Genomic DNA, 21,032 nt, shown 5'->3' on the forward strand with positions numbered 1-21,032 from the left:
TGTCATGTGTAGACGGCCAGGATGACATACGGCCACAATGGAATATATAATGTTAGACCTGGTCCGCTCTACGCATCACATTTCTATCTCGAGTTCCGCGAAACAAGGCGCCGACCGAATGCAGCTCCTCGAGTGCCCCGTTCCTGATTTACATCTTACAGTTGTTCTTACAATCGACAACAAAACATGAAACACATTTAGTAGGAAACACATGTTGATAACAAAGAAACAAAAAATGGGGGTGTTATTCTGAAATCCGAAAAAGGGAATAGAGGAACAAAAAAAACATGGCAATAATCCGGTGTGGTGTCTGGCGGCAGCTCTTTGGGTCCGTTTTGGACGTGTAGATTTACATATTTATGCCTTTTAATATCATCAAAATTATCATCATTACTATTAACCACCTCATACTCTCCATGACAACCCCTGTGCAGGACCGGGCCTCAGTATAAGCCACACCCCCTCAGGTTGTTGGCGATGATGATGTCAGTGACTGCGTCGAACACTACCTGGATGTTTCCTGTGTCTGTGGCACAGGTCAGGTGACAGTAGATCTCCTTATTGGGCGAACGGCTCTTACTCTCAAATTGAACCTGGATGTATGCAGTAGCATCATCGTAAGTATTAGCACCTACAGAGAGAAAGGAAAGGAAAGGAGAGGGGAAGAAAGAGAAAGAGAAAGAGAAAGAGGAAGAGGAGGGGAGAGAGGCAGAGCCAGTAAGGCGTATTTCCAACCCTGTGTATGTATGTATGTGTGTGTGTGTGTGTGTGTGTGTGTGTGTGTGTGTGTGTGTGTGTGTGTGTGTGTGTGTGTGTGTGTGACAGTCTGTGCGTGGAAAGGTTGAAACCCTTACCTGTATATTCAGGGAAACAGATACTCAATGCTGACTTCTTGATCTTTTCAGCGAATAGATCCTTTTTATTGAGGAAGAGGATGATGGAGGTGTCGATGAAGAACTTGTTGTTACAGATGGAGTCAAAGAGCATGAGAGACTCGTGCATGCGATTCTGCGGAGAGGAGGGAACAAAAACGTGATTGAGTACAAGAGTGTGTGTGTGTGTGTGTGTGTGTGTGTGTGTGTGTGTGTGTGTGTATGTGTGTGTGTGTGTGTGTGTGTGTGTGTGTGTGTGTGTGTGTGTGTGTGTGTCAGAGCAGAGTGTCATGAGGAGAGTACGAGTAGGATGTCTGAACTTACAGTAGTTTCATCCTCATGGAGCACTTGGTCGTAGCCACTCAGAGCCACACAGAAGATGATGGCTGTTACATCCTCAAAGCAGTGGATCCACTTCTTTCTCTCTGACCTCTGACCCCCAACATCAAACAGCCTGGGAGAAGAAAAAAAACAAGACGGGGCGTTCCAAACACACTACAAACACACGACAACAAAGCACACGGCAAAAACACTGGTCGTGTGTCAAATAAATGGCATTGGTGTGTATGGTGTAGGCGTGGTCGAACCTGAAGTGCAGGTTTTTGAAGGTGAAGTGGGTCTCGACGATGCCAGTGGTCTTCACGCGGGTTCTCAGGATGTCCTGCTCTGTGGGCTGGTAGTCTGCAGCACCAATACGCTCTAGACTGTCCAGGTAGCTGATGAGAGACAGGGAGAGAGAGAGGGAGGTGGGCAGAGGGCAGGAGAGAGAGAGAGAGAGAGAGTGAGTGAGATAGGAAGAACTGACAGTTAGTGTTGGTGTGTGTGTGTGTGTGTGTGTGTGTGTGTGTGTGTGTGTGTGTGTGTGTGTGTGTGTGTGTGTGTATCATAGGAAGAACTGACAGTTAATGTTGGTGTGTATGTGTGTGTATGCGTGTGTGCGTGCGTGCGTGCGTGTGTATCATACCGTCATAGTCATTTTTCCTACAGTTTCTATTGCCTAATGTGTCAATTTACACACAAATCACAAAGAGGAAGGGATTCTGTGCTCAAAGCATCGTCAGTCTTCCTCTTCCTGAATGAATAAATAATTCACAGCAATCTCTGTCTTTTTTTTTTTTTTTTTGTGAGTCGCATCAGTGATGCATTTCTTTCACACACATCTCCCGTTGATGCTAATATATGATTTATGTGAACATTGGAATTGGGTGCAGTTCCATAGTATGTACTCACTACTGGGCAGAGTCATTAAGCTGGTACTCCCGGGCACGGTTGAAGCACTCCTGGGTTCCAGCATCGCCCCACAAACGCTTCATGGCAGTCAGCAGCTCTGCAGAGTAGGGCTCTGTGTCCTCCATACGAGTGACCACATCGCACACCAGCTTAGCATCCGCCTGGTCACACACACACACACACACACACACACATACATACATACATACAATGGGTTTATAAAGCGTACATAAGAGAGAGGAGGAGGAGGAGGGGAGGGGGGGGGGGGGAGGAGGAGGTATTGAATAGTGAAATTCCTGGATGTATCACCCCCCCCCCCCCTTAGCCTGAAGCACTAAGTGAAGTCTGCTTTTACTGTAAGTGCATTTTTTGAAGGGGCCACTGATCTACATTTGCTGGCTTGCCTTGTCTGTAGACCTTGTACCCACCTTCCTGTCCTTGTCTCCGTATTCCATGCCCAGAGAGTCCATGGCTCGGAGGATGGCAGTCAGACTCTGGATGGTGTTGCTATAGACCACAGGCTTATACTGCTTCACATCATCCCCAGAAAAACCATCCTCATGGATAATCCTGCAAACATACACACACATCAGCACAGAAACACACACACGGAGGTGCGCACACCCACACACGCGCGCACACCCACACACGCGCGCACACACACGCGCACACACACGCACACACACACACGCACACACACACAATCGCATTCACACTTCAGTGGTAACAGTGGTTCCCACATCGCAGCAGACACTTCAGTATCTGTAAGGTGTGGGGTGTGGTGTGTTTGTGTGTGTGTGTGTGTGTGTGCGTGTGCGTGTGTGCGTGTGTGTTCCTGTCTGCAGTATAGGACTGTCTCTGGGGTTTGAATGCCTCCTCAGCCCACACCCCCAAATATACACAGTGCCTGACACTCTCTCTCTCTCACTCTCTCTCTCTCTCTCTCTCTCACTCTCTATCTCTCTCTCTCTATCACACACACATTATAGCGACTCTTAGTTTCACATTTGTAAGGTGGTCCGTGCATTTGAGCCACTCTTAATAACATTGATGTGGAATGCTCTGATTTTGAAGATCAGATTACAAATCCATTACACCACCAACCACCACATCGCTGAGAACACCCGGCTCGACAGAGGCCTAGTCTGTACAGCGTGATTATCGAGTTTTAAAACACCCTGAGGAAAGCCTTTAATAATTAAGGTGTTAAGGTGGAATCTACATTTCCTCCACCATTATCAATAGTGAAAAAAGAGACAAACACACTATCACTATAACACTATAACAAACGCACTATCACAAGGGACCCCTTTGAAAAACAAGATGGTACATTTTGAGAGGTTTATCCTGTGTATAAGACATTGTAATCAATAAACACACACACACACACACACACACACACACACACACAGATTGCGGTGAGGTGTCACTAAGTGCAGCTTCAGGTTCAGTTTTCCCTGTCCCGATCTAGCATTACATAACCAAAATAACCATATGGAGCTCACAATCACAACACAACACGTTCCTGAGTGCTGCTTATGAGCAACTACCTACAGTAGGCCTATACTGCCAGAACAACTCCCCAGAGAACCTTAAGAGAGAGTGCTGAAATGGAGGGAGTGAGTGTGGAGGGTGGAAGCAGTGTGTGTAGAGCGAGTGAGTGCGTGAGGCTGTGTGTTGAAGGCAGAGATGAGCATGTGAGAGGAGAGTGAGCAAAGGAAAGGTGGATAGATTGATATCTAAAAATAAAAAAAATGGATGCTTGCATAGCATCAGCCGTGTTACATGTGCACGAAAAATATGAATTTGCTTTTTTTTTTGTCCGGATGGACCCCAGAGACAGAGGTTCTATTTAAAGAAGAAATCTAGTAACAGAGGTTTAGAAAAATAACAGTGATTTAGATGAGAGAGTGATTTAGATTAGAAAGGGAAAGGTTTAGATGAGGTTTTAGATGCCATATTTTCGGTGTAAATCCGCTTTATAGGCAAAGTACTCTGGGCGATATCAGGCACTTAAAGCCATTAAGATTAAAGCAGAGGTATTCGCTAATGGAACTGTAGTGACCTCACTAATACACACACACACACACACACACACACACATCCACACACACACACACACACACACACACACACACAGGCCTACACAAACACACTGTCAAAAGCACCGACTTATTCTCTCGCTCGACCCATAAAAAAACCGCTGGCCATATTTCAGCACCACCATCTCAGTGAACAGCACACTACGGCCCGCTGCTGGCGGCCTGCACTACCTCCGATTACCGTCTACGGAAGGTGCTCGAGTCACCGGCAGAGGTACGGCCTCTATGGAAACATGGCGGAGCTAGCGGCTCAGCCTCAATATGGATAGGGGAGGCGCAATCTCAGGCCTCGTCTAAGACGAAGACGCTTGAATCAGAAATATAGAAGGACACTTACTTCATCTGTTTCACGATGGTGCTTTTGCCCGATTCTCCCCCCCCTGTAGGGAATAGAGGACAGAGTAAGAGTCGGTAGTCGATAAGGCGACATCAGGACCACGGAGAGCGCAGCCCGGCCCGGCTCTCTGAGATCAAACCATTACTTGGCTATCGAACCGTGCAGAATGGGTGGCCCGGCTGTAAATGGTGTCTTACCCAGCAGCAGCAGTTTGACGTCCTTGGCAGCAGTGACTCCATCATCTTTCAGGTTTTTCTCGATGGCTTTGCTCCTGTCCAGAGCCGCGCGCTCCTCGGCGCTGAGTGTACATCCCATGGCTCAAACCGAATGAACAATCCCTTCTTCTCCTCTATTCCGCCCTGTCCCTCGCCGACTCAATCTGTGTGTACCTCTCTCTCTCGCTCTCTCTCTCTCGCTCGCTCTCTCTCTCGCTCGCTCTCTCGCTCTCTCGCTCTCTCGCACAGTCTGCTACAGCATGAGGCCCGGATTGAAGGCAGATCTAGCCGAGGTCCGAACAGGGTTTTTTTTTTTTGTCCGTGCCTGTTGTGTGTTGCGCTCCGTCCCTGTTGGAGCGGGGGGTGGGGTCGTTGTGCTCGAGCCTCGGGGCTGGGGGTCTCTATAGGGCGGCGCTGGTGACAGCGGGCGCGAGCGATCTCATCGTTCAATCTCTTCACAATAGAGGAGGGAGAGAGGAGGGGACCGGGTGCGCGAGATCCACCGAGCGCAGACTATCTCGCTGACGTCAGAGAGAAGGCAAACGCTCTAATCACGTCCAATGAAAGAGCATTCAAATGGGGTCTTAGTAGACACACAATGTTGCTTTCGGGGAATTATTTCGTAACATTGGCACTGTATCATCTAATATCTATGACATTTGCTGGACGGTTTGGTACGGGACTAGAATTGGGTTATTCTAGTCTTCGGTGTCCGTACAAATAAGCTATTTATACCCACGTCATGTAAATAACAGTAACAAAACACCATGTCAGGCAAATCACCAAAAAAACAACCAAACAATAGCCTAAACAATAAATCATATTTCAAGTAAATGTGTGTGTGTATGAGAGAGAGGAGGATTTTGGGGTATATTTTTGGTTATATACTGTGTGCATATACTGTGTGTGTGTGTGTGTGTGTGTGTGTGTGTGTGTGTGTGTGTGTGTGTGTGTGTGTCTGAGTGTATTAAAAGCTTCTAATCCACACATCACATCTGGATGGATAGCTAAGTGGAGTGAGAAGGGTGGGGGGAGCTTTTACAATGGACCACACACTGACACCACAAGAGCCTGAATCATCAGTTCAAACTCCAGCCTTAATCAGTCAATTCCTCTGCAATCTTTGCCTGTAGAACCCATAGCCATGATCAGAGAAAGGCTAACTCTTCTCTTTAGCTCTTACCCTAAACACTTGTCACCACACATGAAGCAGAACTTAATAAAAGTCCAGGTCACCTACATTGCAGAAGAGCTGTCCAGATAAGATCACACAACGACTGGATAGGTTAACACCATACCTCATCTGAAGCAATATGTTATACTGATTTGCAGTTTGACTGCCATGAAGACGACCTGGAAGGCAATCTGAGTGTCTCTCACCCCAACAGTACATTGTGTACGAGGGTGTATGAGGGTGGATTAAAGAGTCCATCTCCCAAAACGGACATTGGACACCTTTTACCTGTCCTTTAAGTGCAGCAATAGGTCCACAACAAACACAGATAAAATGGCTGTTTTTACAAAGCCAACCCTTTATTTTGATTTCGTAAAGAAACATCCCCCAACAACCATAACAGAACGTTCAGTAACAATCGTGTTTCTGTCATAACTAATGATCATTGCTAAAAAAAAGCATTTTATTCGAGTCTGAGGAAAGTGAAAGAGGGGGGAGAAACAAAGACAGTGATATCAGATGACTCAACATTAACGATGGAAATGGCAGACGATAACAAAGTGATGCAGCGCTCGTGAGAAATGTTGGTTTTGTAATAACAAGCGAGATACTTTTATACAAATCCTAAAAAAAAAATGATGGAAAAAAACAAACATTCAATCATTCTTAAAGACACAATTTAACGCAAACACCAAGATGCGAAACAGACGCACGTTACCCCCGTCATGTTTCTGCAGTGCACTGCTCACACACACATGCGCACTCACACTCTCACACTCTCTCACACACACACACACACACACACACACACACACACACACACACACACACACACACACACACACACACACACACACACACACACACACACACACACACACACACACACACACAGGCTACACGATATGGTCTAAATAAATCATATTGTGATTATTTTTGCAAGATTGCAATTGTGATTTGACGTGCTATATGATAAACATTTGGGTCAACAACAACTATTTGTAAAACAATTAAACACATATATTTTTAAAGTCTAGTTCTGTCTCCAAAATGTTCCCTCCCTCCCTCCTCCTCCTCCTCTCCCTCATCTCGGGTCTGTTTTGTCGCAGTAAACTGTTGGAATTAAAATGATAAATCATAAGACATCCAAAGAACATGATAAAACTGTCCATTTGGTGAGAGTACCAGTCACGTGAGAGGCCGTGGTATTTAAGGGTTTCACTAGCTGTAGGCCGAGGACTCTCCCTCTAATGCGGCTCATTAGAATCCTCAGGGGGTGAAAAGCGGTGTCTTTTTCAATGGGACCAATTCTGATTCTCTTGAGACACAGTTTGATTCTTGGCAACACATACACAGTCAAACATTAGCGGGCAGCTGCTGAGCTCAGAACAAACGAGCCCAAAAAATGTACATGGTCAGTATCTGCTGTGCATGCTGTGTCGAGCTCATCTCTTCAACAGACGCACATCCATGCTATTTTTGTTTTATTGATTGTGTGTAAAAAAGAAACAAATAAAAACCAAAAATCTCAAATCGGAATTTCAATATGAATTTGATTAATCGTGCAGCCCTAAAAAACACACACACACACACACACACACACACACACACACACACACACACACACACACACACACACACACACACACACACACACACACACACACACACACACACACACACACACACACACACACACACACACACACACACACACACACACACAGCCCCATACACACCCAGTGTGTATCTGAGAGAGAGTCTCACTCTCAGGGCTGGATGTCCAGAATGTTCTCTGCCAGGCTGGTGAGTTTGCAGTCCTCCAGAGCTTTGACCAGCCGCTCCAGCCTCGCCTGCCGCCCCTCCGCCTGGATGAAGCGGCTCAGCAGCTGATAGGCCTGCTCGTAGAGCCCCTCCCTCTCATACTCGTAAGCCAGGTTGTCTATGGCTGGTCCTTTCAGCGCACGGCAGTTCTTCCCCAAGGCCCTCCCCACGTGCTTCCACTGACGCCCGACGCCGTTGGAGAAGCACTGCAGGTCTGCCGCCGTCAACATGCGGTCCTCTGATTGGCCGAGGGACGGAGGGGAAGAGACTGTTAGCGGCCAGTGATGTAGGATGTACTGTGTGTCTCAAGACATGTATGACTGTACTTCCTATCTAATCTGTCAGGAAGGTGGACAGGACAGGGCCGGCCTACTAGATGAGATGAAGAACGTCAGTGAAGGTGATTGTGTTAACTACGCCATTGCATGTGGAGTGTGGGTGTAACATGTATGATCCGTCTGCCCGGGGCTGGGTTTGATACCTCGTCACATGACCTAACGTACTCTAGAAGCTCCCGTACTCACCGTTACCATAGAAAAACCATGGCATTGTTTGGGGACGAGGACGACACTACTTCAGGTCAGAACCAACTCACCAAAAACCCTCCTCTGGAACTGGAAGCAGTTGTTGGGCACGGAGGGCACCTCCGGAGTGAGGCTGGGGGGCTGGGGGGGGTGGCCGAGGGCCTGGTTCTGCAGCTGCTGCTCCAGCTCCGTGACCTCATCGTCCCGCAAACGCTCCGGCTGACCAAAAAAAACCGACAACATCACAGTGAAATACACACCACCGAACAACTGTTAAGGCGCAGTGGAAGGTCCTGTGGCAGGCGTAAGCCTGGGTGAAATGACATGGGATGGTTTCGGTTACAGGTCTGCTATCGATGTACTACCTGTGACAGGTGGATATGCTCCAGAAAGAGTTCCAGGTTGTCCAGGTTGTGGTCCAGGGTGTGCGTGCCGGCCTTGAGCTGGGTCTTCACGACCCCCTCCTGCGGGCCGGTCAGGAGGCGGCAGGCGTGCTGGGAGAGGGACTGCTGCACGGCGCCCGAGCCGTAGCTCTCTAGAAACCGCCAGCACGCCGCTTTGTCCACGAACTTCACCTCCACGCCGAGAAGGGGGTCGGCGTCATGCAGCTTTAGGATCTCATAACCCCCCAGTCCCCCCGCCGAGTCTGAACAAAGGACAGGACAGGACAGGACAAGACAAGACAAGACCAGTCGGTAAACGTGATGAAAGCCACACAAGTCTCTCTCCTTCTATCTAAAGAAGCACTTGCCTCCCCCCATGCCTCCCCCCATGCCTACCATACGCTCTTTATCAATAATACATCTCTGTCACCCATGCTTAATATGCAAGGATTCAAGCTTACTGGGTTGCCAGCTGTGCCAACGGTGCTCACCTGTGAGTGTCAGCTTGATGACTTTGAAGACGCTGAACTTGCCATGCTGGTCCTTGTAGAGAGAGAGCAGATTCACCGCAGGACACGAGGACTGCAGGAAGAGAACGGCACATCCTGTCCACGGGACGTCTTCCATGCTGCTCACCTCGATTTTCTGAAAACCGTCCGTTAAAAACACACCGACAGAAGAAGCATGATTGTAACGCTCCCAATGTGTATACAGCACTAGGATTCTCCTCTATATGGGACCAGATACCTCCATATTCACACACACACACACGTACGTTTGTTTTCTATAGCATTGTTGCAGGTGCAGCTTCAAACAGTGAGTATGACCTCCTTCCACTGCCTCTCATGCACCCCATCGTTCCATCACCCAGCTCCCCCTCTGCTCCCCTATTCCCCTCTTCCCCTCTTCCCATACCTTTTCATCCATTACGTCCATCGTCTGAGCATTCCCGTCATCTGAGCGCAGATGTCACAGGCAGAGATGCGACCACTTCCTGCTTCTTCCTGCAAGAGAGATGTCAAGGAGATATGACTCAGACTATTTATATCCCAACCAGGTATCAAAGAGACTGAGGCTGTGACTGAAGTCGTCATGGACACAAACCCACTTCCCTATCCTTACCTTACTTTACCCTTCTCTACTGTCTCTAACGTCCTTTAAATCCCTCATTACATAAATGCACATTTAATCTCTCTCTACCCATCCCCCCTCTTTTACACACCCACCCATAACATGCTCATATAACTTCTGACCTCAATCTCACCTCAAACTCAGGATAGATCTACAGTACTCTAGAGGGAGACTTGGTCTTGTTAGAAATGAGTTTCCCTTTAGACATCACTTTCATTATCTCCAGGACATTACCTACATACTGCATGCGAAAACGGCGATTTTCCACGGTGAGTAATCAAAACGATATGAGGTCATAAGGTCATAAGGATTTTTACCTACTAATTACCCCCCTATGATGTAATTGAGTTAATTTGAGTTTCCAGCCAGCAGGAGTGTGTTTGTGGCTGTAGTTTTGAAAATGAATAAAATAAAAAAAAAAGAAGTTTGACATCATAGGAGGTAATTGTCCTTTTTTTCCTATCTTTTTGACAACAGAACATAGAAAATCGCCGTTTTCACGTACGTTGACACTGGTATGGTGCTGGCGATAATGAATGTTAAAAATCTTGTCCCTCAACTACTCCATCATGTGCTAAACCTAAGAGTTAAGTGCAGTGTCATACGTAAGCAATGGGAGGTTAAAGTAGAGATTCTCTGCTTTTATTTTATGGTATTTGTGTACATATCGGTTTCATGATTTAGAAATGATAACACTACACACAGTCCCCCTATTTCAGGGCACCAAGTAACAGGATAATTGGTTTGACAGGGGTTGCTGGTTAGTCAGGTATGTTCTGTCCCATCATTTGTGCTGGCATAATCAGTCAATGTTTAGTATTGATTTTAGGCTTTGCGGTTGCCTTTGGAGTCTGCTATTGATGTATGTCAACATGAGGGCCAAAGAGGTGTCAATGAAAGTCAGGGCCATTATTAGGCTAAATCAAAATCAACAGTTTGAAACATAATAACATTTTTTTTTTAAATCACTGGTGAGGTCAGCAATTGCAAATGGGCTAGTAGGCCAAGGAAGACTTCTACAATGGATAACCGAAGAATGTACCTGCTGATGGCAGCAGCAGAATGTATTCTGAAGTGTACAGAAACATCTTGTCTGCTCGAGCACAAGAAAATGCTTCCAAATTAATTCAACGACCCAAAACATACTGCCATAGCGACTAGGGAGTTTTTTTCAAGGCCAAAAAGTGGAGTTCTTGACTGGCCAAGTCAATCTTCAGATTTAAATCCAATTTAAAGTGTATTTAATTTCCTGATGATAACATTTTAGGCAAAAGGACCTCAAAACAAACAACAACTGAAGATGGCTGCGGTACAGGCCTGGCAGAGCATCACCAGAGCATCTGGTGGAGTCAATGGGTCGCAGACTTCAGGTAGCCAAATACTAAACATGAGTGCTTAATTTGGACATTATATTAATCTGTCACTTTACTTGTCATGCCCTGAAATAGGGCTCTGTATAAATCTGAATGGTGAAACCAAAAAACCCTTAAATAAAAGCTGACAATCTATACTTTAACCTCATAGTAATTGTTTGATTTCAAATCCAACCTTTTGGAGTAGAGTGCCAAAAGAAGAAAACATGCTTCACTGTCCCACAAGTACACATATGGAAAACAGCATCATCTGAGATAATGATACTGACACACTGCCAATAAATCTACAGATCCATAATTCAGCTGACATGGAATCATGAGCTATAGGCCTACTTATACTCTAAATGTCATCTTGACGTGTACAATTGAGATGACTTCACCAGCTGTACCATAGCGAATATATGACGATTATGGTTTCATCAATAATCATAACATGAAACATCCATCCGCGATTCCCTGGATGCCGTTGGGTCAGTATTGCATTGCCGTACAGAGCCTATAACACTTTAAAAAAAAGCCTAATTGACTATTTTCTGTGGTCATTATTATAGTGGCCTAGTGCAGACAGGTACATGGTACAGTAGGATAGGAGCTGCTCTGTGAAGACGCATAGCGCTGTCTGGACGGGTCACATGACCAGTGGAATGTGATTACCGTCTCCTGACTCGGGAACAGCAGGAAACAACAACACTTCCACTAGCAGAGACACCTCCTATTCGGCCACTACCAGTCACTTCAGTCACTATCAACATAGGATTCACTACTGGTGAATTTTTTGGAGCATGGAAAAGGGGGGGGATCTTCTCAGTGGGGTGTCACAAAAATAGTGACAAGCAAGAGAAAGTAAGCAGAGCCATTTGAGAATACTAGAAACTAAAACCCTAAACTCTACCATTCAATTTGTCAGCTCGCTCGGACACAGGGTATAAAGCGATATTATAGTTTTTTTTATTGTTGCTCTTACCTTCCAAGTGAAAAAGTTTGTGCGGATGGCGACACGACCTGGCTAAAAGAACACACCCACAGAATCATTTCCTGACAAGCGATTGGCTACGGGGAGTCTGGGGGGGGACTGTGATTGGTGAGAATGGATAAGCTGCTTGCCGATTGGTTAAAATAAAGTATTCTTTACAGGAAGGAAGTAGTTTGCTCTTATTGGTGATAGAAATCAAAGAACGTTCTGATACAATTGATAACAAATTGTCGCATCATGGAGCGACTGCCTGTAACTAGACTGAAAACGTTTCTCGGTCATAATCAGGCTATATATTACTTAAGTAAGAAAGGAATGACAGTGAGACGTGGAGTAGACTCAAACAATTTAATTAGATGGTGACAGAATCTGTTCGTTTTTTTTATATCATAATTTCTCCTGTGAAACATATAAGTGGCCCTATACGTATCAAATGCATCCTGCTTTCACTCCGTCCTCATTGCTTTTACCTATTCAGTGAAGATCAGTATTTACAGATTTTTTTATTATTTATTTAAAGAGAGGGAGGCTGCATTTCAACAGGGTTATTTCCTCAAGGGGATACCATAGCTTTTCCTGCTCCCACAGACGAACCATGGCAGCTGCTTGGAAAAAACAACAACAAAGGCAGCCAGCTGGAGCTAAATAATTGACAAATAACACAAACAATCAAAACTAAGACGAAAATGGTTCACTACCAACACAAAGTCTAACAGCAGACAGTCTTATCTGTGTTCCATCACAGGAAATGGCCTCATTAATAAGCATATCTTTAGAACCATTTCCTGAAATTCAGGCAGGTGTCAAAAGTCTGACTTTAGAACTCATCCTCATCAACCCAGGAAGGAATCATATATATCACATGAAGAGCAAATAGGCTAAACAAATTTAGATCAATTAACAAATCCCACAGCAGAAACACAAGGCACTACTCCACAACATGTCCGTTTCAGCCATACACCCACCCACACGCAGGTTAGTTAGGCAAAATACCTTCCATCCCAATGTCTCTTCTTTGATGATACCAGTAATCACATGCTCGTTCAGTGAGCCAACTGTCAGATCAGAGTCATGCTTGATATTGTTATTAAAAAAATATGACCTGACTTTTATGACATTTTCTTTTATTAACTTGAAGTAGTCTTGCAGGTGAGAGTGAATTTAATTTAAAGTTCAATCACTGCAGTCCTGTTCACTTCCCTCACAGACTCAAGTACGCAACACCCACACACCACACACACACACACACACACACACACACACACACACACACACACACACACACACACACACACACACACACACACACACACACACACACACACCAAGTACTGTCACTGTAGTCAGGCTTTATCTGCCTTACTCTGTGGTTGCCGAACAAAACCAAGTTACCATGGTAACAGGGTATCCTTGTCTGTTCTTTGTAATGTAGAACATATATCATGACATCCTGGGGCCATACCCCACCATTCCTCACAGTGATATTATATTACAGTCACACAATGATTACACACACTAATTCATTCATAATACACAAAGGAGAAGTCAAAAAACGCTCTACTACAAGGATCGGCAATAGGTTGAGTGGTGCTTCGGTGATTGATATGTTTGACAAATTTGAGAGTCTCCTTGTCCCTGTAGACGAGGGCAAGGGAGTTATCTTCTGGATACACTGTCAGGAGCTGCAGACAGGGGAAAAACCATAACAACTGTATAAAAAAAAAATAAAGAAAAAAAATAATAATAATCTTGACAATCGGTTTCCACTTGTACAGCGACATCAACACTCACCTCCTCATCCTCTTCGTTAGCGACGTAGGATGTAAAGCCCCCAAACTCTGTCTGCCAGTCTGAGGGGACATAAAAGATGGTTATTGCAATCGCAATCCCACGCATACAATCGCACACACATATTGGTGTTACAGTTATGTAAATTATACTTGCACTTGAGATTGAAATTGTATTTCTAGGAAATGGTTTCTAACCCATCTCATGCATATGTGTGTGTGTGTGTGTGTGTGTGTGTGTGTGTGTGTCTGACTGACCTGGACAGCCCAGAGGCAGCAGAAGGTCCAGAGCATACTCTGCTCTGGCTGCTTCATGATCATGCAGTAAGGTGTAGTCCCCATGACCCCAGCGACGCAGCTCCCCAACGCACACCGGCGTGCTCAGCTCTGCGCATACACACAGGGGTCAACACACACTTGTATCATTATATATAAAAATACCCCCCCCCCCCCCCCCCCCCCCCCCCAACACACACACACACACACACCCACAAACCACACACCTTTGTCTTTCTTTTTCTCATTCGCTGATGGTGTATCTGCAGAAGAGCCTGTGGCTCCTCTATTCCTTCCTTTGTTTTCCTCATCATCATCATCATCCTCTTCTTCTTCCTCCTCCTCCTCTTCTTCCTCATTGCTGGGGCTCAGGTAATGCAGTCGCAGGCCGGTGAAGTTAGACAGAAGCAGGAAGAAAGCCTCAGAGCGCAGCAGCTCCACACATGCACTCACACACGAGGGAAAGGTCTCGAATGAAGCCACCTCATAGGACCTGTACACACACACAGGCACATGCATATTAATGTAATGTAAAAATAGCCCTAGGACATTATAGGATGTTTCCATCTCTCTCTCTCACTCACACACACACACACACATAATGGGACAGGCTCACCTCTTGTTGGGTGGACCTCTCCTGGTCCACTGGACCTCAACCAATCTTATGGCTTCACTCACCTCCTTAAACTTCTCCTCCTGAGAAGAGACAAGCAGTCAACCAGGAGAGATGCAGCAGGAGAGAGAGGGAAGAGGGAGATAAAGGGATGGACTACAAGTTACCTTGAGAAAATTCTTGAGCTGGATCTCAGAACTGTCTTCAAACTCCTCCTGAACCTGTGCCTGATATTCAACATCCAGATACAGAGGATTCAGCCACTCCAGCAATAGAGTCTCCTGTGAACACACATACAAACAAACACACACTGCAGCGAAAGAGGATAACAGTAACTCATCTGCGCGCAAACACACACACACAAAATGCATTCCCTACTTTATTACACACACTTACATCTGTCTTTTCTTTTTTTAAATATGTTTTTAGGGCATTTCTGCTTTTTATTGGGATAGAGACAGTAGAGATTGACAGGAAAGATGGGTGAGAGAGAGGAGGGATGACATGCAAGATAGGTCGAGGGCGGGAATCGAACCAGGAACCTTGCGATGACGTGGTAAGCGCATTAGTATGCTACGACACTAAGCGCCCTACACTTACATCTCTGGGGAGGTGGGGGCTTCTCGGGATGGGGGTCTCCATGTGACGTGGCGGTCTTTCTAAAGACGGGCCATGAAACCAGCCACTCAGAGAGAGACGACATTTATCTTCTGACAACACCTCGGCAACCTGGAAAAACACAAGATACACATGTCCTTAGACACCCCCTACGGCAACCCGAACAGCTGAGACGATGGGGGAGGGGGAGGGAGGGAGGGAGGGAGGGAGGGTAGTGGAAACCTGGTGGTGTGGGAGGAGTTACCTGGTGGAAGGAGACAGGAGAAACCTCAAAGAGGACCAGCGTGTTCCAGCAGGGCACAAGAGACTTCTCTGTACTCTGGGGCTGGAAGTGGCCTTTTGAAAGGAAACAAAGTTCAAAGGGTTCACACCCACACACACACACACACATACACGCACATACATGCACGCACACACACACACACACACACTCACTGTCTGTGCCGTAGAGATCCAGGGTTCCTCCATCACTGCTTTCCCACGGAGGAACAAGGTAAAGGATGAAGGCCACACGTCTCCCCTCCAACTCATCATCGTGACACAACAGAACATCTACACACAGGGGAACAGAGGAAAAGAGAGCCAGTGCTATATTAATAACCATCATGCAAATGCCATCCTGCCTCTCATCCCAAGTAAACATGTCCATGTGAGAGAAGGTATGCTGTTGTGGGTGGCCCGGGTAGTCGTCGACATTAGAAGCTCACCAGTATATTGGTACTTGGCGCAGGAAATGTCCACTGTAGGCTCAAGTTCTACCCCCAACACCTCCCCTATCCAGGAACGGAAACGTCCAAATAGTGCTGTCCTGATAGCAAACAAATACAGTTTAACAAAAAACTGGAAGCATAAATAATACATCTACAGATATCAAACATGTTCTCTCTACCTCTTTCCATCACAGCTACACCAACTTTACCTGAAGCCTGTAATGTGAGGCTCCTTTCTCTTCTTCAAGTCGTCTGACTGGAAAGGAAACAGCCAATCAAAGTTAGCATGACCAAATATCTTTAACCCCTTCCCCCATTGGAGCATATGTGAGAGGCTGTGTAGGCTTAGGCTACCTGTTTAAATTTGTACAGGTCATTCGACTTCTCATGGAAGCTGAGGTCTAGAAGTTCTCTCTGTAGGTTCTCTGTGAAAGTCTCGCTCTGGATGAAGTTGTGAATGACGCAGTGTGGGAAAGGGTGGCAGTCCAGCTCCAGCCCCCCTACAGAGGAGACACCAGAGGAGGGGGCAATGAACACTATGTGGTCAAGTACCATGACAGCAAAATATTTAAAAACCTAAGCTTGTTCATTGGCAGCATATGTTTCTGATAGAAAGAGCGTTGGAGATAAGATGAACTCATGCACATAGGTGTTGTGACAACATTGGCTCTTATGTACATCACATAGTTGTTGCATTTGCCTTGTTTTCATATTGGAGGTTATAACAGCACATTTTGAAGCTGTTCAACCTTCTCAGTCCTCCAACACATTTCAGTATATAAGGCTCCAGCTCCAGGAATCAAACCCACAACCTAAGCGTTGTTAGCGCCACAGAGGACCACAACTATGTTGACATGGATTGTTTTGGGTGCAATCTGTCGCAACACTTGCAATGAAAGGCTCTCTCTCATCTACTTTACTTCCGAAAATCCATGATGAATAAGTAAAGACTGGATAGTTTAGTTTGAAACATTCGCTGCTACCACCAAACCAGTCCAACCACGGATCTACCCGAACATGTTCTGATCAGTTGGGGGGGGGGGGGGGACTCAGATAGAAGTGTTCTCATGCAAAGCATAGGAACACAACATTTGTGTGACAGTTTGTATTCATGAGCTATTTAGCATTGTTGCTCGCTAGAGAACAACAGGGCAGACTAGAATAGCCCAGTGTGTCTGGAAGTGAAACTAGCCGAACCATGTGCTGCTTGGTGGACACGCAACTTCTGCTAGCTATAGCCAGCTAGCTAGCTACTGCTACCGACCATTGGAGTACTGCGCTCGCTGCGACCACGCTTCTTTCACTGCCTTCTTCACGTCCTCGTCCTCGATGACCGGAGAAAGTTCGGTTATCTCCTCCCGTTTCTTCCTCTTCTTTCTTTTCTCTGCGCTATCGCTGTCATGCTGTAGCCGTTTCGCGTTCATTTCAAGTGAAGTTACTAGAAGAAACTGAGTCGCGCACAAAGTGCGTCAGACTCCTGCAAAAACATTGAACAACTTCCCATGTCAGAATATTAGGCTCAAAATGCAATAAATTGGAAATCATCTTCTAATGAAGCCACCTCATAGGACCTGCACACACACACATGCATATTAATGTAATATAAAAATAGCCCTAGAACATCATAGGATGTTTTAATCTCTCGCTCACACACACACACACGCGTCAGACTCCTACAAACACATTGAACAACGTCCCATGTCAGAATATTAGTCTCAAAATGCAATAAATTGTAAATAATCCCATGTCTGTGCTAAATGATCCTGATAGACAGCTATATCCATTGCTCATGCAAAAAATACAAAAATGCTTTTTTATATTATTTAATTACAATGTCCCTCTGGTCTCTCTCACACACCCACACACACGTTTTAAAAGTGAGTCTCCATGAAAGGACTGCTTTATTTAAAAAAAAAAATGTCGTTATTACAGGTTAAAACACAAAACACAATGCTGTTTTTTTCCCCAATCATGTGCCATCCTCTGAGGGATTCTTGAGACACTGGTATGAAGTTTAATCATGTACAAAATGAATCCATTTTTTTCCCTCCAATATTTAAACAGAAACCAACAAAATTTCACCGGACAGTATTTCTTTCCATCAACGTAAACAGCATATTTTAGTCCCAACTCCTGAGGTGGTGGGGTTTTGTTCAGCAGACAACGAGTAGACAAAGTTGAGTAGCTTTGTGTCGACCTGTTTGGATTCCCCCATGCACCATCTCTCCATGTCACACAGACATGGCTGAACTCACAGAGACAGCCAGTTGTTGCGCCCACAGACCCAGCATTTAGTTGTAAATAAAGTTGAACCTGGAGGAGAGAGAAATCCATTTCAGCAACGCATACGAACATACCTGAACTAATACTCATCGAAGCATCTTCATACTTTTAAATTCTCTCACACACACACACACACTCAGATACAAGTTATGCACGCTACAGACACACACATTACCTGCTCAATAGCTGCGGTAGACTAGATATAATTGGCCCATAACCAGGGGCGTTGTCATAGAGCTCAAACAGGGGGGCTGCCACAAGTTTGTAGTTCTTCGGGACTGCAAACAGAGCTGAGAAGAAGACACAGTCAAATCAACAACTAGCAATTTGGCTTTATAAAACATATAACAAACCACACATCAGTAGGCTTTGGGTTAGGGCCCTTTCCCTCTAATGAGATGCTGATTATGGACTTTCTGGCCTGGGAAACAGAAAGCGGTACTGTGGATCTCAAAGCCCGAATTTAAGTAACCCTGAGGTAGAGCATCTGTATAACAACACCATGTCTCCCTGAATGCTCACCTTTTTCCTGCAGCTGAACAAGGAACAACTTCTTGTGCTCCTTGGGTTTGGTAATGTGGGCTGGAATGTAGGGATACTGCAGCAGAAGACACACACACACACACACACACACACACACACACACACACACACACACACACACACACACACACACACACACACACACACACACACACACACACACACACACACACACACACACACACACACACACACACACACACACACACACACACACCTTGCATTAACATTTTAGCCTGCTCACACTTTGCTTCAAAATTTATCTGACTTCTGTGTCTGCATTGTGATCGTTTTTTTCGTTTAATGTCCCTTCTCGAGGCTCCCGATTATGTGTCTAATTGAAACAACGTTTAACAGAATGTGGTAAACGACCTCTGTGTCCTAATTATATTTACACTTTGTCCAATTACATTGACACTTTGTCTACTTCTGGAGGTGGTTTCACAATGTGTCTTTTTCCCTCATTCACACCTGACTTTTCATGTGGACACAGTCAGGATGCGGACAGTACTGGACACAGGACGCACGGTGCAAATGGGGTCATGAATATCAGTGTAGATACAATGAGGGTTGAACGTTGGGTGGTGCGTACCTGTGGGGGCTCAAAGTTGGGGCGCCACCAGTTTCCAATGCAGTCATCAATCACCCAGTCCTGCTTCACCCCGTCCTGCCGGCCAAGGATCTGACACACAAACACAACATTACATACACACCATCATTACATAACATCACACACACCATCACCACAGCACCTGGCTAGATCTCTAAGATGAGATGGAAATGTCATCTCACCTTTGAGAATGTCGATGGGTGTACGTGTGTGTGTGTGTGTGTGTTTCGTACCTCTGTCATCAGACGTTTCAGCCCCTCCACCTCGTCTTCCCCTGGGCTCAGCTCTCCACCTGGCCTGCAAGAGAAAACACCATGAATTGCCACACACACACACACACACACACACACACACACACACACACACACACACACACACACACACACACACACACACACACACACAACTAGGTGTTGTGCTCACAGTTTGAAGAAGGTGGTCCCCAGCTGCAGCAGAAGCACATGGGGTAGCCTGTGCTCATGGACGATCAGCACCCCCTCCACTGTCCTCCTCATGCCTGTCTTATCAAACTCCTCCCTCATCCGCTGGAACCGAGCCGCCACAGAACTGTCCTTCTCATACAGAGGCTCCTTGGTGCCAAAAGTGTAGTTGGTGAGTGGGTATCTGAAACACATACACACGCAGACAGAGCATGAGTGTGTACCCACACACAAACACAGACACTTAAAAACACCACACAGAATTCTTAACACACCACACCACACACACACACACACACACACACACACACACACACACACACACACACACACACACACACACACACACACACACACACACACACACACACACACACACACACACACACACACACACACACACACACACACACGGGTTCCGAAAAGCAGAATGGGCACAGAATCCTATCCCATGCACCGCCTCCTGCCGCCTTTTTGTTGAACACTCACAGGTTGATGGTTCTCTCCAGGGTGAGCGGTTTCGTCGGCGCGCTCGTCATGTATTTGTTCCCGAACTGAACTGACCCACCGCGCGGCCAGCCGGCCGAGGGTCGGTTGGGAGGCACACCCGACATAGCTCTGGTACAACTCCAAAAAAGCCACCTGCAAAGTAACCTCAGGTAGCGATGCTAATAGGATATAATTACAACAACAACAAAGAAAAATGGAAGAATTAAACCATGCGGAAATCGACTTCTCGCTCTTCTTCTTCTCTCTTCCTTTTCTGTGATTCATGCGGTGGGGAGTCCAAGCGTTCGTTCATTAGCGCCACCTGTCGTGATGGGGGTTCAATAAGAAGGACAAGAGGATGAAAAGATTATCGCTATACCCCATAAACTGAATGGGAGCTGAATATGCTGATGTCCCCAACCAAGCCTTTACCTTATATGGTTTGCCGAATTCCCCGCGGTGTAAAATGTTCCTGCACACACCTAGGACTGGGTCTCTTGCATTTTCCAACAAATGGGGTCCAAA

General features: G+C 45.9%; 4 protein-coding genes across 4 annotated transcripts; all 4 read right to left on the minus strand.

Moving 5' to 3' along the window:
• Nucleotides 1-252: 252 nt before the first annotated feature.
• Nucleotides 253-4,897, minus strand: gnao1b (guanine nucleotide binding protein (G protein), alpha activating activity polypeptide O, b). The gene is made up of 8 exons (XM_083691438.1): nt 4,739-4,897; nt 4,542-4,584; nt 2,531-2,672; nt 2,103-2,263; nt 1,460-1,588; nt 1,197-1,326; nt 855-1,008; nt 253-631 (listed from the first exon to the last, which is right to left on the minus strand). The coding sequence occupies exons 1-8, from the start codon at nt 4,854-4,856 to the stop codon at nt 444-446; spliced, it is 1,065 nt and encodes a 354-aa protein (XP_083547564.1). The 5' UTR covers nt 4,857-4,897; the 3' UTR covers nt 253-443.
• A 2,381-nt stretch (nt 4,898-7,278) lies between these two features.
• On the minus strand, nt 7,279-12,180 carry tradd (tnfrsf1a-associated via death domain). The gene is made up of 6 exons (XM_083691441.1): nt 12,130-12,180; nt 9,577-9,665; nt 9,153-9,306; nt 8,644-8,924; nt 8,350-8,497; nt 7,279-7,992 (listed from the first exon to the last, which is right to left on the minus strand). The coding sequence occupies exons 2-6, from the start codon at nt 9,595-9,597 to the stop codon at nt 7,700-7,702; spliced, it is 897 nt and encodes a 298-aa protein (XP_083547567.1). The 5' UTR covers nt 9,598-9,665; nt 12,130-12,180; the 3' UTR covers nt 7,279-7,699.
• Nucleotides 12,181-12,472: 292 nt separating this feature from the next.
• On the minus strand, nt 12,473-17,566 carry ogfod1 (2-oxoglutarate and iron-dependent oxygenase domain containing 1; the record flags this gene model as incomplete). The annotated part of the gene is made up of 13 exons (XM_083691427.1): nt 12,473-13,820; nt 13,930-13,988; nt 14,184-14,312; nt 14,429-14,694; nt 14,818-14,897; nt 14,982-15,095; nt 15,415-15,543; nt 15,677-15,768; nt 15,868-15,984; nt 16,140-16,240; nt 16,352-16,398; nt 16,497-16,642; nt 17,407-17,566. The coding sequence occupies 13 exons, from the start codon at nt 17,564-17,566 to the stop codon at nt 13,659-13,661; spliced, it is 1,602 nt and encodes a 533-aa protein (XP_083547553.1). The 3' UTR covers nt 12,473-13,658.
• A 454-nt stretch (nt 17,567-18,020) lies between these two features.
• Nucleotides 18,021-20,754, minus strand: nudt21 (nudix hydrolase 21). The gene is made up of 7 exons (XM_083691445.1): nt 20,508-20,754; nt 20,002-20,202; nt 19,812-19,875; nt 19,561-19,650; nt 18,948-19,023; nt 18,601-18,715; nt 18,021-18,455 (listed from the first exon to the last, which is right to left on the minus strand). Exons 1-7 carry the CDS (start codon nt 20,630-20,632, stop codon nt 18,434-18,436), a joined length of 693 nt encoding a protein of 230 aa, XP_083547571.1. The 5' UTR covers nt 20,633-20,754; the 3' UTR covers nt 18,021-18,433.
• Nucleotides 20,755-21,032: the final 278 nt, after the last annotated feature.

The sequence above is a fragment of the Argentina silus genome, assembly GCF_951799395.1.
Source record: "Argentina silus genome assembly, chromosome: 19".
Lineage (NCBI taxonomy): Eukaryota > Metazoa > Chordata > Actinopteri > Argentiniformes > Argentinidae > Argentina > Argentina silus.

Coding starts and splice junctions, on each gene's coding strand:
- gnao1b (XM_083691438.1), bottom strand. CDS start 4,856: ATGGGATGTACACTCAGCGCCGAGGAGCGCGCGGCTCTGGACAGGAGC. Junction 2,673..4,541: donor ACCATCGTGAAACAGATGAA/GTAAGTGTCCTT, acceptor GTATGTTTGCAG/GATTATCCATGAGGATGGTT. Junction 1,327..1,459: donor TTCAAAAACCTGCACTTCAG/GTTCGACCACGC, acceptor TTCTTCTCCCAG/GCTGTTTGATGTTGGGGGTC.
- tradd (XM_083691441.1), bottom strand. CDS start 9,597: ATGGACGTAATGGATGAAAAG. Junction 8,498..8,643: donor AGCATATCCACCTGTCACAG/GTAGTACATCGA, acceptor TTTTTTGGTCAG/CCGGAGCGTTTGCGGGACGA. Junction 7,993..8,349: donor GTTCCAGAGGAGGGTTTTTG/GTGAGTTGGTTC, acceptor TCGGCCAATCAG/AGGACCGCATGTTGACGGCG.
- nudt21 (XM_083691445.1), bottom strand. CDS start 20,632: ATGTCGGGTGTGCCTCCCAACCGACCCTCGGCCGGCTGGCCGCGCGGT. Junction 19,024..19,560: donor CCAACTTTGAGCCCCCACAG/GTACGCACCACC, acceptor CTTCTGCTGCAG/TATCCCTACATTCCAGCCCA. Junction 18,716..18,947: donor TGTTCAGCTGCAGGAAAAAG/GTGAGCATTCAG, acceptor TCTTCTTCTCAG/CTCTGTTTGCAGTCCCGAAG.